Here is a 17,994-nt window from a genome sequence, read left to right as displayed (position 1 = left end):
TGTAATATCCACCTCCACAATTATACAACAAAGTCACATCCAAATGGAACTTGACACTTAAGCCTGATTATAGGTTGTCAGCTATTACATCTTTCTACATTATAAAATGTGCTTTTTAAAGATAGTTGGGAGGAAAGAAGGGTTAACAAGTCTTGGCATTACATTCACTATATAAAATATTCAGGAACCGATTTGTGTAACAAATTCCAATATGATAACTGTTCTTACAGAGACAGAACTGCTTGCGTTCCAGTTATTTTCCATTTTTAGTGAAATGCTCATTATTGCTACCTACACATTTTTAACAATGATCAAAATGTAAAGTGCAGAACAAGCCTCACTTAAATACAGCTATGAAACTTTAGTTGAGCAGGACTAACTGAATTATTTAATTTAGTAGCATATCTACATTATATGTAGTTGAAAGGAATTAAGTCATAGATCTCTATATTTAAAAAATCAAATGTTAAATTAGAATTAGTTAACCCGTTGATTTATTTTTAAAAAGGCAGACTGTCTCTTTTTCAGAAACAGAGAAAGCAGAACCCCGAAAGCTTCCATCAAAGAAAGTAATCTTGGAGCTCAAAGTGTATGAGATAAACAAGCCTGTGATCATTGGGCAGCAATAGGTCATTTATCACTTTTCTTCCACCAATTAATCATTAATGTTAGCTCAAGTGTTTTCCATCTAATTTCAATATGAAATAAGACAATTCTTTAGCTAAAGTTTTGTCCGTGCATATCATTTTTTTGGGGGGAAAGCAAGAAACTGTAATGTTGTAATAAATGGACATAGTGAATATTATATGATTACTTACATGATGAAAATGAAAGAAGATAAAAAGCAGAACACGTCAAGTCCCCATGAGATTGAATGAACAGACAGAAATGGAATAAAATAATAAGTTAGTTGAACAGCAACAAACACACCAACTGGGATACCACTTTTTGCACTGACAGGGTATCATTCGCATGAATTCCAATTAAATAATTTTGTAAGTTGAAATTGCTGTAATCTAGCCCAATATAGTCAAGTAGTTTGGTTTCCATTCTCTGTCTCTGAATCGAATGATGTCCACAGTCTGGCATGCATGGCAACATGAGGTAGGAAAATGTTGCAAACGCAATGTCACGTGACTATATTTCAGTGACAAATTTATGACAAATAAGTCTCCCAGTGAGAGAACATTACAAAATCAAAGTAAAGTCTTACGATTGTACTGCATTTATGAATAAGGAAATTCCTGTTCCAATGAAAGTATGGCGCAAAATGAAATCACAAGGAAACAAAAATAGCAGAAATAATCACAGTGAAGTTATGCTGCACATTGCTAATGTGTGGAAATGTGACACATTCACTGAAAATCAGAGAATCTCTACAGTGCAGGAAGAGGCCATTTGGCCTATCGACTCTGCATCCCCCACCAAAGAGCATCCCAGCAAGACCCAGCCCCCTACCCTAACTCCATCACCCACATTTACCATGGTAATCCACCTAATCTGTACACTTTTTTGGTCTGTTGTTTATTATTTGGAATGGCTTATTGGGCTAGATGTTCAATTAGATGCAGAGATGAATTTCAGTATGTGAATGGCCAAACTTTAGAAATTTCTGGATCCTGTGCTTTGACATTGGAGAAAGCACCATCATTTTGATTTTGATTGAAATAGCTGAAAAAAAAATTGGAATTTGAAGAAAATCTACACCTGAAAAAATATTTAATACTTGCTCCCTAATGTTGATTCAGAGACATTTTGCTTTGAAATTTTAAATGAACACCTTCTGTTTTATCTTTCCAGAAAGTGCAGTCTATTTTTTTTTAACAGCTGTGGTCATTATCAATGCTTGGGTGAGTTTCAAGTGCCAAAGCAAGTCTTCTATTCAACTGACAATAAATAGTTTCAAGAAATCATAATTACAGATTAGGTTTCATGACAAGATTCTTTTTTCACATGACAAAATATATTTTCTTCTCAGTATCAATGAGTGGAGATCTCTTCACGATGGTGAAATGTCCATTTAGATTCATAGAGTCATAGAGATGTACAGCATGGAAACAGACCCTTCGGTCCAACCTGTCCATGCTGACCAGATATCCCAACCCATCCTAGTCCCACCTGTCAGCACCCGGCCCATATCCCTCCAAATGCTTCCTATTCATATACCCATCCAAATGCCTCTTAAATGTTGCAATTGTACCAGCCTCCACCTCTTCTTCTAGCAACTCATTCCATACACATACCATCCTCTGCGTGAAAATATTGCCCCATACGTCTCTTTTATATCTTTCCTCTCTCACCCTAAACCTATGCCCTCTAGTTCCCCACCCCATGGAAAAGACTTGGCCTATTTACCCTATCCATGCCCCTCATAATTTTGTAAACCTCTATAAAGTCACCCCTCAGCCTCCGACACACCAGGGAAAACAGCCCCAGGCTGTTCTACCTCTCCATGTAGCTCAAATTCTCCAACCCTGGCAACACCCTTGTAAATCTTTTCTGAACCCTTTCAGGTTTCACAACATCTTTCCGATTGGAAGGAGACTAGAACTGCACGTAATATTCCAACAGTGGCCTAACCATTGTCCTTGTTTTTCCAAAGAATGTAATTTTTTTTCATTAAGAGTGAATGGAATTTGAGAAATGTACATAGTGCATACCAGATGTGTTTTTATAGCAATAAGAACAGAAATTGCTGGGAAGACTCAGCAGGTCTGGCTGCATCTATGAAGAGAAAGCTGCCGAGTTTTTCCAACAATTTCCATTTTTTTTCTGATTTCCAACATTCACAGTTTGTTCGTTTGTTTTGTTTTAAGTCATTATAAAAAATACATGTGAGATGGCCTGAATGATCTGAAGTGGCATGAAAGTTACACAAGGAACTCAGGAATGGCTTGGGATGTTTTGATGATCTGGATGCATATGGCGAGTGCAAGCAGCAGAGAGTAATTTGGTGGGGCATGGCCTAGTCTGTGTTTGAGAGGAAATTGATGAGAAAGAAAAGGGTGAGGTAAATTTGAAAACCTAAATAGCACACTCCTGCATAACTCACGAATGGCACCATGAACACAACCCCTGGGTGGAAACAGATTGAATGTGTAGTTTGCAAGCTGTGAAAATGCACATCTAATTGTTTCCCATGCCCAACAAAATGATTAGATTCATTATCTCTGTTAAAGTGCAAATAAAGGGACTCATTATGAAGCCTCAGTGCTCTTTTATACATGTTATATCACTCGAAACACTGCTGCCTCACAGCGCTAGAGACACGAGTTCAACTCCCGCCTCAGGCAACTGTCTGTGTGGAGTTTGCACATTCTCCCTGTGTCTGCATGGGTTTCCTCCGGGTGCTCCGGTTTCCTCCCACAGTCCAAAAATGTGCAGGTTAGATGAATTGGCCATGCCAAATTGCCTGTAGTGATAGGTGAAGGGGTAAATGTAGGGGAATGGTCTGGGTGGGTTGCTCTTCGAAGGATTGGTGTGGACTTGTTGGGCCGAAGGGCCTGTTTCACACTGTAAGCAATCTAATCTAATCTAAAAGGATCAAAGGGTGGAATTGCATGTCTTAATTATGATTAGACTGTGTTTAAAGTAGAAATTTATACCAAGGAAAGCAAGCCTTACATTTGGACCAAGAGAAACAAGTTTGCCTTTACAATTATGTTGGAGTGTTGTGTTGAGAAACATTACTATTAGAAATGTTCTAAAAATACAACATTTTTGCCAGTAACGTTGAATATAAGAATATCAGTCATTCCATAGGGTTGGAAAGTAACTAGACAGTCTTCAATCATTTTCTAGAGCTTTTTGCTAATGGTTGCATGAGGGTACTCCATTTATCCTCACATTGTTTTACCCAATTTGCTGTCTCTCCCTGATGGCAGAGCCTAAGGCTAGAGGCTAGCATACAGAATAGTTTGTGTCAATAATTGGAGTGAAGATATGAAGTGGCATTAACATGATAATTTATTAAAAAAATGCAACCCTCAAAACGCTGAATTGTGTCAAACAAAGGCATGATATTCTAGAGACGAACGTGAAAAGTGCCACAGCTCTGTGTTCAATTATCCTGAGTGATCTCCCACTCTACAAACTTTGAAGTTTTAATTGTATATCTGGAAAATTAATGCAAAAACTGGGATAGTAATCCTAAATATGAAAAGTAGGCATATCTACCACAGGAGCTAACAATGACTTTTGATAGATAAGCAAAGAATATGTTAACCTACATTGCACTGACTAACTTGGCAGTAATTGCTTTATTAATGTAACTATATTCTCTGCCTTCCAACCTACAATTGCAGGAACTGTCAGTTTTTTTTTGTATGATTGTATTTATTTAAATACAGGATTAAATTAGGAGTTTCTCATACCACCCACAACAGCGGTTAGAAAATTGGCTGTAAGCTATGAATATAAATTTATAATACAGACTAAACAATAGATAATGAAACTTAATTAATTGAAACAATCCAAAGTTCAATAAAATTTATCAATAGTTTCCATATAGTATCAATCTCTGAAATTGTTTAAACATGAACTGTGTCTAATTTTCACTGAATTATTCATGTGTTGAGACAGTTTTTTTTTAAATGCTGTTAACTAAAAAACTTTCTTATGTATAATCTCCAAGTAATGGACATTTATAAGCATTAAGTGCAAGGATGCAGCTGACACATGAAGTGAAGCATAATTGATTTTGTGTCAGCGTTTTTCTCAACAAGCTGAATTGACAACTGAAAAACAGTTTCTGCTTTTCCCCTTCACAAAGCCAACCTTCCAGGAGGTATATAGTATTAAATGGAAGAGGAATTTATTCTGTGCTGCTAAAATGGGAGATACTTTTTTTTCACTGAAATGGGAATGCTGTGCAAGGAGTTCACTTTACTGTTGCTTTTCTCCTTATTCCAAACCTGATTTCGTAAGCCGTACTTCAGAAGAAATAAAATGTCATTGTGTTTATGATGAAAGGATTTGTTTAGAAGCAGAGGCTTGGGCCTTTCTCTTCCCCCAGTGTTTGGACTCCATTCCACATTTGGATTGACAGATCAGAAAGCAAATTTAGACTATGTGCAAAGTGCTCTGTGTTTTGACAATTTGACAACTTGCAGTGTAATCCTGGAGTTAGGTTCCAATCTGACTGCACAAAGACAGGGGTGGTTCCTGGGCAAGATGGGGTGAGGGGCTTGGTGGCAAAGGAGGCAGCATTTGACAGGAGAGCACCTTCTATTGACACTTCAAATCCAGAACAGGATCAAACCAAGTTGCAAAATGCCCAAAGACAGTTGATCAAATCTTTTGAAACTTTGAGTTTTTAAAAAAGGAAATATCTTTCTATTCCACCTACATATAAATCAAAGGAGTTGATGAATATTCTAAAAAGTGTATGAAAACATTGCATTTCTAAAACATCAGATTAGTAAGTTTCTTTTAACCTTTCTCCCTTTTAAACCAAAGCAGATATTAAGTCTTTTTTTGTGGAATACACAGGAATCAAATCAACAAAGCCTAATTTTAAATATTATACTCATTTCTCCCATGGATTGGAAATAAGGTAAATAGACACTTGTACAAATACAATTGGTGATATGTGCTGCTTCATTAATAGTCCGGAATTTAATCGGTTTTGATGACATTCAGATATCATGTTATGGAAGTCAAAAATGCATAATATGGGATGCAACGAAGAAATATTATCATAGAATCCCTCCAGTGTGGAAGCAGACCATTCAGCCCACTGACTCCACTCTGACCCTCTGAACAGCATCCCATCTAGACCCACCCTGAAACCCTGCATTTCCCCTGACCAATCCACCTAGACTATTTGGGCTATGGAGGAAATCCATGCAAATATGGGGAGAATGTGCAAACTCGACACAGACAATCCTTTGAGCAGGAATCAAACCTGGGCCTCTAATGCTGTGAGGCAGTAGTGCTAGCCACTGAGACACCCAGTTTTAATAGTGGCATGGAGCTTTAATTGAAGCATTATTATGGAGCTTTAATTGATTCATCTTATAATTTGCAGAAACTTCCTTCAAGACACTGAATGAGTTGAATTGAATTCATGACAAAGTGGTTTGCAGCTGGTCTATAAGCCAAAAGATTCAAGTGGCAATATTGTATTTCAATCAAAAATCCTTATGCCAAGCATATTTTGGTCCAAAATGCAAGCATTCAGAGCTGCATTAATTCCCTCTCAACGATAAATTTCTGAGTTCAACTTTTGCAATTGTTTATTATTTTACTAACGTTTGCTTGCTTGTCTAATTGGAATTATTTATTTTTGGCATGGTAACAAATCAGAACTCTGTGCCTACTGGCTAATGTAAATTTATTATAATGCAGACCTGAAATAACTCCACAGAGGCCAGTATCCCATCACAGAGTCACATTTTATTGACACCTGGAGAGTCCTTGACTCTGATCCAGCTTTCTCAGAATGAACAGGATGTCGGGCATTCCTGTTTCTATCTGTCTGACAGAGCTCCCGGATTGGACCAGATTAACAGCTCCTATCAAGGAACTTGTAATTTATGAGGTCTATCTGCCTGACCTTATTACAAACACTACAAGACCCTTCCTCAATTCTTTTATAAGCAATCACAATTTATTCTTCACGATTACAAGGACTTTTAAAAATATAAATTGATAGGTCATAAACTAAACTTTGGAAAAATCAATCAATCCTTTAAAACATCTGGAAATCGGTCCATTTGTTGTGTTGGTTCAATTTTCCTATTTAATACATTTCCTTGCTGTCTAATGGAATTGCCTCATATTGAAATGATAACAATGGTAGATGGACAAATAGTTTGGCTAACTTGCCCAATAATGCTTGAAACTGGATGAGAAGAAAGAAAGTAATTTGACTAAATCTTCACATTGTATAATTTAAGACAATTGGAAGACATGAGATCAGCAGTACAATCGACCAGTTTGGCTTCGGTATCCATGGATTGTGCACAACAACACTGTAGTTTAAAAACAAATTGTTTTAAAGACAATTATTTCACTCCTCTTGTTGCAATTAGTATGAAATTATTCTCGAGATGTTGGCAACAAAATTACAATTTGTTGTTGGCTCTTTGCTTACAGAAAAATATGTTATAATTCTGATAAGCCCTGGCAGTGCTGAAAGAGGACCCATCCCTCATGCAGTAAAGGAGATGCAGCCACAGAAATGACAGTGCTCCGTACTGACCTTGAATCTGAGTCGAGCTCGTAGGCTCACTTACTTCTATAATCGGAGAAAATGGTGAAGGGGGAAGCAGGGAAGGGAAAGAAATGCAAAAAATATAGTTTACATATCCTTACAATTATGGCACTGAGCAATAATGTGAAGCTAATGATAACACACATGCAATAAAATGAACCTGAAACAGAATGAAGGTTACTCTTTGTTCATGGTGGTGCCTATTGAGATTAAACTGGGAGGAAGTCTCCGTTGTTCTAAGTGGCAACAAAATGTTAAGAACAATAATTCATCAATTATCACCACGCTATGCATATTCCACCATTTCCCTGGCAAATAGCTCATTCTCGGGACTGGAGTGAGACGCCACACAAACTGATTAACAAATGAAAGTTTAACACAACAATGAGGGCACTGATAGAACAGCTTGGAGGACTTGTGGTTTACCATACACATCTCCCTATTTTTTTCTTGCAGTGTACCACTGGTTTAGATATATATTCTTTGTTGACCATTGGGGAAAGAGGTTTGAGCTACCTTGAGCTGCAACTTGCAGTACCATTGCAAAACTGTGTCTGAGGCTTTGTCTGTATGGCAGAGAATGCAGTGACTGTAACAGGATGCTTCTGATCACAAATTTTAATACTTAAGAATAAAAGGATCATTTACGGTATAAAACTGGGCTGGGGTCTGGCAGATGACAGGTGGAACTTGAAAACCATTCCTGCATAACCTTAATCAGTTTCCCGGAGTAGTGTAAAATTTAAAGAATTGTTCTGAGCACCATTTATGTATTTTAACAAAGTCAATATAAGAAGTGAAAATTTCCAAACAGATGTCTGTATCTTAAGTCTAATATATATCCTATATCCTGTAAAAGAGAGACAATTTGCTAAAGGTTTTTATCTTGCACTCATCAGGACATTTTGTAAGAATACATTACCAGTCTGTGCTTGCAAAAATTGCACCTGCATCCAACATTAGATCTAATTTTGCAATTGGACAACCTTTTGTTGGCAGATCCTGAGTGTACAAAGAATTATGCAGACAACCAATTTAAGATGGTCATTCAGGCTCAGCCTCCAGTGCACTTTCATATACTGGAAGCAACATTTGTTAATATCATGTGGTTTCTCGACAAAAAGAACATGTGTAAGCACTGCACCTGTTTCAATTGAACAAAATTGCTGACGGCCATTACAGATTTATTTCTGGGGGCAACACCGAATCAAGTCAATCTGTCCAGTTTAAAGTTTGAATAGAACATGGCAATTAGCTGTCAATCACCAATTAATTGCTGCATTCCACATGGTAATGCCAGCACAACTAAGACTCCACTTCTTAACCAAAAAGCACTCACCTCTCATGCAGTATAAATGTAATTTTTCCCTTTGTTACATTTCTTACAAAGTATTCTGATCAATGCAAGAAAGGCTTCAACAACACCCATTTCAGCAATATTCATGTTCTGTGTTACCAAATGACCACCTCTCTATTTGTTTATTTTAAAATCCAAATTATCTGAAGACATTTATAAGGTTGCGGTGAGAAATATGTATTAAAAACTTCCATCTCAAAGCAATTCAAAATTCTCTTCATCAATAAACAAACATGCCTATTTCTCAGCCAGCGCTTACTATTTTATTGGTGCTGTTTCTGCATAAATACAGAAGAGATTTTTGCCAAGTAAATTGTTTGTTTTGTAAAATATCTGTTCTCATTGTAACACATTAAGCATATCACTTCTTGGCAGGTTTTTGTTTTGATTATATTTTAATCTGACATTAGTAAGAGCCTCTTTAACAGGTTGCTGCCATTATATTTCTCAAGAAATTCTGATGTTACATTGTTCTTTTGTTAAATATGTTAATAGTATAATGTTATCCAGATTCCCTTCTGGATTGACACATGAGCAGAAAACATGTTGTTCAGTTTTATGCAAAAGCACAGCCTGGGTTTCCTATCTTTAACCTTCTTTCTCTACCGCTTGACAGTTGGGTTGGGAGGACACTGATGGGGGAGGTCAAATCCAGACCCCAGATCAACAGCGCTTCACACATTTTGAAGAGAAATATATCATTGCAATCACACCACGTGCAAAGATTATATTATCATAGGTCTTTTAACCACCCGTGGGTGTAGCCTGTTACTAAATAATAATGACCATGGAAATAACAAAAGGATAGGAATGAGCATACTTTGTAGCAGAGCAGCAAGAGTGAGGTTCATGGACAATTCTGCAGAAAGCAATGACATTTTGCAATACTAATCACCCCATATAAAGATATTTTACATAAGGTACCCAGTGTTGGACAAGTGGACAAATTAGCTGAAAACCAGACCATCAGAGTAAAATCAGAAAGATAACTTGGTACTGATTGAGGAAGGTGTCTACTCTCCATCTGCACCATTGCACTGATCAATTTACAGTGCAGGAGAATCAGTTGACAGAAACCCAGGTCATAACTATTCACAACATAATATGCTAAAATTCCATCCAATAATGTGCAGATCCCATACTACACACTATTTCCTCGGCAAAACGATGTTCCAAGGGTTTCACACAAACTGATTCCCCTCCCTCTGAGAGGAACAGTGATGATGGTGTGGTAATGTCATTTGACCAGTAACCCAGACCCAGGTGTTAACATTCTGGGGACATGGGTACAAATCCTATCAGTGTGAAATATTGAAATTTGAATGAAATTGAAATTTGGAATTTTCAAGTTAGAATGTTATAAAAACCATTTTGGCTCATTAATGTATTTCAGGGAAGGAAATCTGTCATGCTTAAATTGGTCTGTACTATGTGTGATTCCAAAGTCAAAGCAATGTCATTGACTCTAATCTGCCTTCTGAAATGGCCTAGCAAGCCATTCAGATCCAGGGCACTTTGGAATGGACAATAAATGCTGGCCCAGTTTGTGACACCTACATCCTGTGAAAGAACATGGGCGGCACGGTGGCACAGTGGTTAGCACTGCTGTCTCACAGCGCCTGAGACCCGGGTTCATTACCCGACTCAGGCGACTGACTGTGTGGAGTTTGCACGTTCTCCCCGTGTCTGCGTGGGTTTCCTCCGGGTGCTCTGGTTTCCTCCCACAGTCACAAAGATGTGCGGGTCAGGTGAATTGGCCAGGCTAAATTGCCCATAGTGTTAGGTAAGGGGTAAACGTAGGGGTATGGGTGGGTTGCGCTTCGGCGGGTCGGTGTGAACTTGTTGGGCTGAAGAGCCTGTTTCCACACTGTAAGTAATCTAATCTAATCTAAAACATGAAAAAGAAAGAATGCCTCTCCTGTTGCCCAGGAAGAGCACATACAGGATCACGTTTCTGCACATTCAAATCACAGCACAATGGTAGACTGTGAGTTATACTAAATAGTCCACCTTCAGATTTGTTTCGAAAGTCGTACTGAATGATTCACAGACATATTTAAAAATTAAACCAAAACTGATTCTCATTTCAAACATTTCTTTGCACTGATCAGAACCACAGCACAATTATTTCCTGCTAAGCAGCAGGTCATACAAGTTTTTTAGATTAGATTACCTACAGTGCGGAAACAGGCCCTTCAACCCAACAAGTCCACACCGACCCTCCGAGGAGTAACCCACCCGGATCCATTTCCCTCTGACTAATGCACCCCACACTATGGGCAATTTAGAATGGTCAATTTACCTAACCTGCACATCTTTGGACTGTGGGAGGAAACCAGAGCACCCAGAGGAAACCCACACAGACACAGGGAGAATGTGCAAACTCCACACAGACAGTCACCCAAGGCTGGATTTGAACCTGGGTCCCTGGTGCTGCGAGCCAGCAGTGCTAACCACTGAGCCACCATGCCACCACAGGGTTAATGTAGGTTTTCACGAATAAGATTTTCAGATAAGAATAAATTTTACTGGCTGGCAGGATTGTTAAGGAGCAGAGAAAGACTACCCAGCCCATCGTGCCTGCACCAGCACTTCATTACCTTGTGGCTATCTTCTGCCTTCTCCCCATTCCTTGCACACTATTTCTATTTCCAACCAATACATTCTACACCCTGATTACTTAATGTGTGATAGTTGTTTTTTGTACTTTGCCCTTGCTTCTTTTACACATCATTTTACATCTATGGAACAAACACAGAGACTGCTGGAAAAACTCCGCAGGTCTGGCTGCATCAGTGTCGAGAGAAAAACTGAGTTAACTTTTTGAGTCTAATGTGTCTCTTCTTCAGAAATCTGTCATCTTATTCTTGATCCTTTTATGAGCAGGTACAGCTTCTCCCTATTTACTCTATCCATCCTTTTCTCAAGGAATTTCACTATCCGGGCTCAGAAACTGCAGTGATGCAGATTTAGACCCACACAGCCGAAAGGAAATGGTAATTCAAAAAAATTAAGGATACACCTAATCTCCCAGGAACTGAACTGTGCCTGAATTAAAGTGTGGGCCTGCTTGTGTGCATACTGCTAGCACCTTACTTGTGGCAGATAATGGACCACTTGGTCACTTCATTTCATTTGGTGAATTGTAGAAGTCTTGATATTGCATTTAATCCTGAGCTTAAATTTTGGTTCATATCATATCAAGCACGTACTGCTTAGGGAGTGACAATTATGTTCCCAGACTAATTCCTAGGCCTGCAGCTTTCTGGAATTTTCATGGCATACACAGTACATTATCACCCATCAAGTTGTGTGTTATTAACCTTTCCTGATAAGGTAAGCCGATACTTTTCTTTGAAGAGAACCTGGACTTAAATGGAAAAGTCTTCATGATTATCTTTTGTTCCAAGTTGTTTGTGTCATGTCACCACCATTTGGACAAATTAACATACATGTTCTAATTCGATTTATATTTGGAATTAAAATGAATGCTTTGCAATCATTTCTCATGAAGACATTATCCTGCAAATCGTCTTTACCAAGTATACAGTGAAATGTAATTCAGCATTACATCCACTGTGTGATGTAATTAATTGTTAAATCATGTGTTTGATTTGCACTGGTTACTCAGAATTCCTTCATGGATTTTTTTCAGTATGCTGCAATTTACACTTCTGATTAGTATTGTTCCTCAGGGTTTCCCACAACTCCAAGCTTTCAACAATTCACATTCCCATCCAGAAGGTTGCTAGTGCATTTACCAAGCCTATTAGACATGCAATCTCACTTGTCTTGGCTAAGTATTCTGGAATGTTAGACAGAGAATGAGGAGACAGTTATGGATTATGTTGGAGTGAGAACGTAAGAAGTGATGGAAATGTTCAACACTTGTGTGTCTAAAATTTCACAGCACTGTTAATTGCAGCTATGGCTGTAGGTTCTGGTCTGCCTTGCTCTCAACATTGAGGGAATCATGCAGAGAACGACATCCGCAGAGAGAGAAAATCGAAAATCTGCAACAAAGGCAAAATACTGTGGATGTTGGATTTCTGAAATAAATGACAGAAAATGCTGGAACTACCCAAGAGATTTGATGGAATTTCCACAGAGAGAATGTTTCAGGTTAATACCCGTTCCTTAGAATTGGGGTGATTGACCAGAAGGGTTAATATTTTACACAGACACTGCCAGATTGGATATGTATTTTCAGTACTTTCTCTTTATTGAAGATTTTAAATATGACTAAGGTGTACCATGTAGTTGTGTACTACTAAGAATTAGGAAGCAGGTTTGTGACAGCAGTGCCTCATGTTTTTCACCTTAGCTGGGATATCAACATGAGATATGTTGAGGCTGAGAGTCCAACTCACATTAAGAGTGGAAAACATTAATTGATTAGTCAAATCAAGCCCATCAGACATATATTGTAGCCATTAGATGCCTAAGAACTGACTGACCGGATATTATGGGAGTGGCACAGTGGTTAACATTGCTGCCTTATAGCACCAGGGGCTCAGGTTTGATTCCAGCCTCAGGCTACATGGAATTTGCATATTTTCCCTGTGTCTGCGTGGGTTTCCTCCCCACAGTCCAAAGATGTGTAGGTTAGGTGCATTAGCCATGGGAAGTGAAGAGTTACAGGGATTGGGTGGGATTTTCTTCAGAGAGTTGGTGTGGATTCGATGGACCAAATGGCCTGCTTCTACACTTAAGAATTCTATGATCAACACAGTCAGGAATGCTGATGGAGGAGAAAGCAAACTGAAAGGTGGGGAGTTAGCCTTCAAACAGTCAAGGTTCTCCCTGAGGGGCATCCAGCTTATCCAACTTGTAACTAAACCAAAAAGGTTTCAAATTTGATAAGCTCTGGTCTTGATTTCAGGAACATAAAATCAAATACTGGAACTGCAATGGTTCCATTTTCTTCTATTCCTGGAAAGATCCCTGAAGTAAGAGTTGGTGATTTTGTGAGAGAAAGAGAGAAAACATGAAGTGACTTTGAAGCAAAGATTGGACTCAGTAAACAATCTTTTCTGCTCAGTTACTGACCGATGCTTACCAGAAGATGCACACCTCAGTAATGTTCACATCATCAACGCAATATGCTACAGCAAAAGTCAACCTCTGCTGAGAAACTTGGCAGGAAAAAGAAATTGGAATGAGGGAATTAAACAAAATGTTTATCATTGTATTTTTGGGGTCAGTGGGGTTAGGGTTGGTTTGTCTCTTCATGAAAACTAGGGAGGATGATGTCCTAATTTAGTGTTTGCAATGTTGTGTCTTTTTGACAGAAACTACGATGGAAAGATGAGAGAGATAGTCTCAAAAAGCTCATCATGAGAGGGAATCTTTGAATGATTTCTGGTGATAAAGGGAACATATTTTGGACAGAATGCATTTAAAGAACCAGAAGTAGAAATAGTTTCAGAGGGCTGGAACAGGGAACATAGAACAGTACAGGCCCTTTGACCCTCAATGTTGTGTCGATCTTTTATTCTACTCTAAGATCAAACTAACCTACGTACACTTCATTTTACTGTAATTCATATGCTTATCCAAGAGTCACTTAAATGTCCTTAATGTATCTGACTCTACTACTGGTAGTGCAGTCCACACACCCACCATTCTCTGTGTAAAGAACTGAGCTCTGATATTTCCTCTAAACCTTCCACCAATCACGGTAAAATTATGCCCCCTTGTCATCGCCATTCCTGCCCTGCAAAAAAGTCTCTGACTATTCACTCTCTCTATGCTACTCATCATCTTGTATACCTCTATCAAGTCACCTCTCATCCTTGTTCACTCCATTGAGAAGCTCCCTCAAGTTTTCTTTATAAGCCATGCCCTCCAGTCCAGGCAGCATTCTGGTGAATTTCTACTGCACTCTCTCTAAAGCTTCCGTATCGTTCCTATCATGAGGCAACCAGAACTGAGCACAATATTCCAAGTATGGTCTAACCAGGGCTTTATACAGCTCCAGCATAACCTCACAACTCTTCAACACAATTACCCTTCTAATGAAAGCCAACACATTGTATGCCTTCTTAAAAACCCTATCAACTTGGCTGGCTGCATTCAAATTCAACCTTCCAAAGTGAATCACTTCATACTTTTCCAGGTTGATCTCCATCTGTCACTTATCAGACCAGTTCTGCATCCTGTCAATGTCCCAGCACAACATCTCTCCACCACTCCATCAAGTTTCGCGTCATTCACAATCTTACTAACCCACCCTTCCACTTTCTCATCCAAGTCATTTATACAAATCACAAAGAGCAGAGGTCCCAGAACACATCCCTACAGAACACCACTGGTCACCAATTTCCAGGCTGAATATTTTCCATTTACCACCACTCTGTCTTCTATGAGCCAGTGAATTCTCTATCCAGACAACCATATTTCCCTGTATTCCATTCTTCCTTACTTTCTGAATGAGCCTACTATAGCGAATCTTATCAAATGCTTTCCTAAAATCCATGCATACCACATCCACTGCTCTCCCTTCATCAATGGGTTTTGTCACATCCTCAAAGAATTCAATAAGGCTTGCAAGGCATGATCTGTCCTTCACAAAGCTATGTTGACTATCTCTAATCAAACTGTGGTTTTCCAAGTAATCATAAATCCTAACTCTCAGAGTCCTCCCCAATAATTTACCCACCACAGACGTACCAGTGACTGGTCTTTAATTCCCATGATTACCCCTATTCCCTTTCTTGAACAAGAGAATAACATTTCCCACACTTCCATCATCAGCACTACTCTGGTGGACAGTGTGAATGCAAAGATCATCGCCAAAGGCATAGCAATCTCTTCCGTCACTTCCCGTAGTAACCTTGGGTATATTGTGTCTGACCCATTGGCCAAGGATACTGTACTGATGTAACTATGCAAAAGTGCCTACTAGTTGAAACCCAACTGGACTTCAGGTATGCATTGCCATTGGCTTTGTCATCAGAAAATGCTGCAGGGAATGCGATTGATGTGGACATCCTTGCTAGGTCGAGTGAGCTTGGGGGACACCATTTGAGTGAAGACAAATGTATAGCCTCACTCAGGACAAATCCTGAACAGGGGGACTGACAGCTGGCTGTGAAGAAGGCACTCTAGTGTCAAGTAATATGCACATGTAAGTAAAGGATTACTTGATGATGGGACATCGGCCTCAGTGGAATTACCTTAGAAACTAAAACTATGAAGTTAGCGATACATTGTGGAAAGAGGGCACAAATTGGCAAATTAATAGACTTTGTGTCCTCATTGCTTGAAGGGAGATTGGGTGAGAAAATCATTCCTACATTGCTCTAGCTCCTTGCTGAACCTGAGCTCCCTGTGAGAGCAGTTCCTTGCTTGAATTGTAGAATCAATTAATTTATCCTGTTACATCATGGGAAAACACTTTGAACAAAGATACTTGCAAGGAAAGGAAGATTGTGTGGAAAAAAAGTAATCCATTGATAAAGATGATTTCTTTTGTTAATTTACCACTTTCATAAGGTGCAAAAAGTGGCCTTGGGCACAAAATATAAACAGCTGTTAGATCAGAAGTAATGTTCTTCTGAGAAGGTGAGCAATTAAAGTAACAGAGTTTGAGAGTCTGAGTTGTTACTAGGAGAATCATCCAACACTGACATCCTTGCTGTGCACAGCATCTACTCTGACCTTCCCAACAGACCTATTTCTAAGGAAGGATATACATTTTCTAAAAAAAACAGGAAAGATAAAATGGGAGTCCATGACAACATTGAATATCATCCAGCCTGTCTCTTTAGATTTCAAACTTGCATATTTGATTTTCCAGGAAGTTACTTGGATATATTCAGCAAAGCTATTACCTTTCAATTTTGACTAATATCACTGTTGACAGTCAACAAAATTAATTCTGAACAGACTGAGCTTAGGTTTCTCAGTCACTGCAGGATATCAAAGCAAACGTTTGTTTCTAATGCACATAAAGGCCACAGTGCATCTCATTTTGTTTGCCACCTGCTAAGAATATGAAGTTGTTTCCACCACTCTCGCTGATGCCTCAAATGTTCAAATATTAGATTCAAATCATAGATATTCCTAATGTCTATTCTTCTCAGTCACCAGGTTTTCACCTGTAGTTGCAGTCCATTTTTGCATAAAACTGCACGCAAAATCAATTTGAAATCTGAATAATTACAGAAATGTATCTGTTTATCTTCCAACTTTTCTGTTCTATTTTCAACCATGCTAAGGTGGGGAGGTGGGGTGGGGGGTTGTTGGTGTTGGTGTTGGTGTTGGTGTTGGTGGGTCTAAGTAGAATGCTGTTCAGAGGTTCAGGGTGGATTTGTGGGTAGCAAGGTGGCTCAGTGGTTAGCATTGCTACCTCAAAGTGCCAGGAACCTGGGTTCAATTCCTGCCTTGGGCTATTCTCCGTTTAGAGTTTGCACATTCTCACCACGTTTGTGTGGGTTTGCTTTGGCTTCCTCTCACAATCCAAAGAAGTGCAGGTCAGGAGAATTGGGCAGGCTAAATTGCCGAGAGTGTTAGGTGCAATAGTCAGGGATAAATATAGGGTGGGGGAATGGGTCTGGGTAAGTTACTTTTCAGAGGGTCAGTGTGGACTTGTTGGGCCAAATGGCCTGTTTCCATACTGTATAGAATCTAATCCAACTGCTTCACTGAAAGCCACAGTACTGTGTGATTTTAAGCAATGCTAGCTCGATATTCATCAAAATTCTATCAAATGCACTTAATAGTGGATTGTGTGGGTGAGTCAGTGCACAATTTTGGATCTTGTTGAATTTTATTTTCAAACTTGAAAAGGAATGCTTCCCACTAATTGCAGATAAACTGTAAAAGTGTGAAGTCCAATTAGTGAGAAACCACAGATGGCTATATGGTACAAAATGTGCTGTATCTATGCCAAGCCAGCAAGATAATGACTTTTCAACAACTTCCATAATACCAGCCATTTTGTTGTCTGAAAGCCAATGTGCTAATAAATTAGTATGCAGTATAAATTAGCTCACTTTGTGTGAAATCAGATTAAATGGTTAATATGTTTTCTAGTAGTGCATCTAACAATGTAGAATTCTTGAAGTGCAATCTTGCTTCCAATTCAGTTCAGATTAAATAATAAATTATTACTTCTGCACATCCAATTAATCATGTGTGTCTGTTAATCATTTCATAGTTTTTGTACATTAATAGATCAAACATAAGTTGTTTTTGTTTTCAAAACAACACAGGCACAATTAAACTATAAATTTGTTAAAATAAATCAGATGTGCTATCCATATCAGTGTAAATATATAATGATGAAGTATGAGGATTTGATGGCTGACTACTGTCTACTTAAAGGTAACAAGTTAAGCACAATGAAAATATTGCATATATTATAAATTGGTGGAAATTACAAAAATAGCCTTCAGTGTTAAGAACATTTTAATTA

The 17,994-nt window shown here is 38.6% G+C and overlaps 1 protein-coding gene across 4 annotated transcripts in view; it reads right to left on the bottom strand.

Moving 5' to 3' along the window:
- The window catches only part of opcml (opioid binding protein/cell adhesion molecule-like), a 1,024,953-nt gene that overhangs the window by 28,020 nt on the left and 978,939 nt on the right, over positions 1-17,994 (bottom strand). For 2 of the 4 annotated variants that reach the window (XM_060847054.1, XM_060847055.1), the window contains exon 7: positions 7,205-7,240. The exons of the other annotated variants lie outside the window; for them this stretch is intronic. In XM_060847054.1, coding sequence (XP_060703037.1) covers positions 7,205-7,240 — 36 coding nt within the window. The remainder of the gene's footprint in view (positions 1-7,204; positions 7,241-17,994) is intronic. 4 annotated transcript variants of the gene reach the window in all.

The sequence above is a fragment of the Hemiscyllium ocellatum genome, chromosome 29 (assembly GCF_020745735.1).
Source record: "Hemiscyllium ocellatum isolate sHemOce1 chromosome 29, sHemOce1.pat.X.cur, whole genome shotgun sequence".
Classification (NCBI taxonomy): domain Eukaryota; kingdom Metazoa; phylum Chordata; class Chondrichthyes; order Orectolobiformes; family Hemiscylliidae; genus Hemiscyllium; species Hemiscyllium ocellatum.
This window is presented reverse-complemented; position numbering and strand designations above follow the sequence as displayed.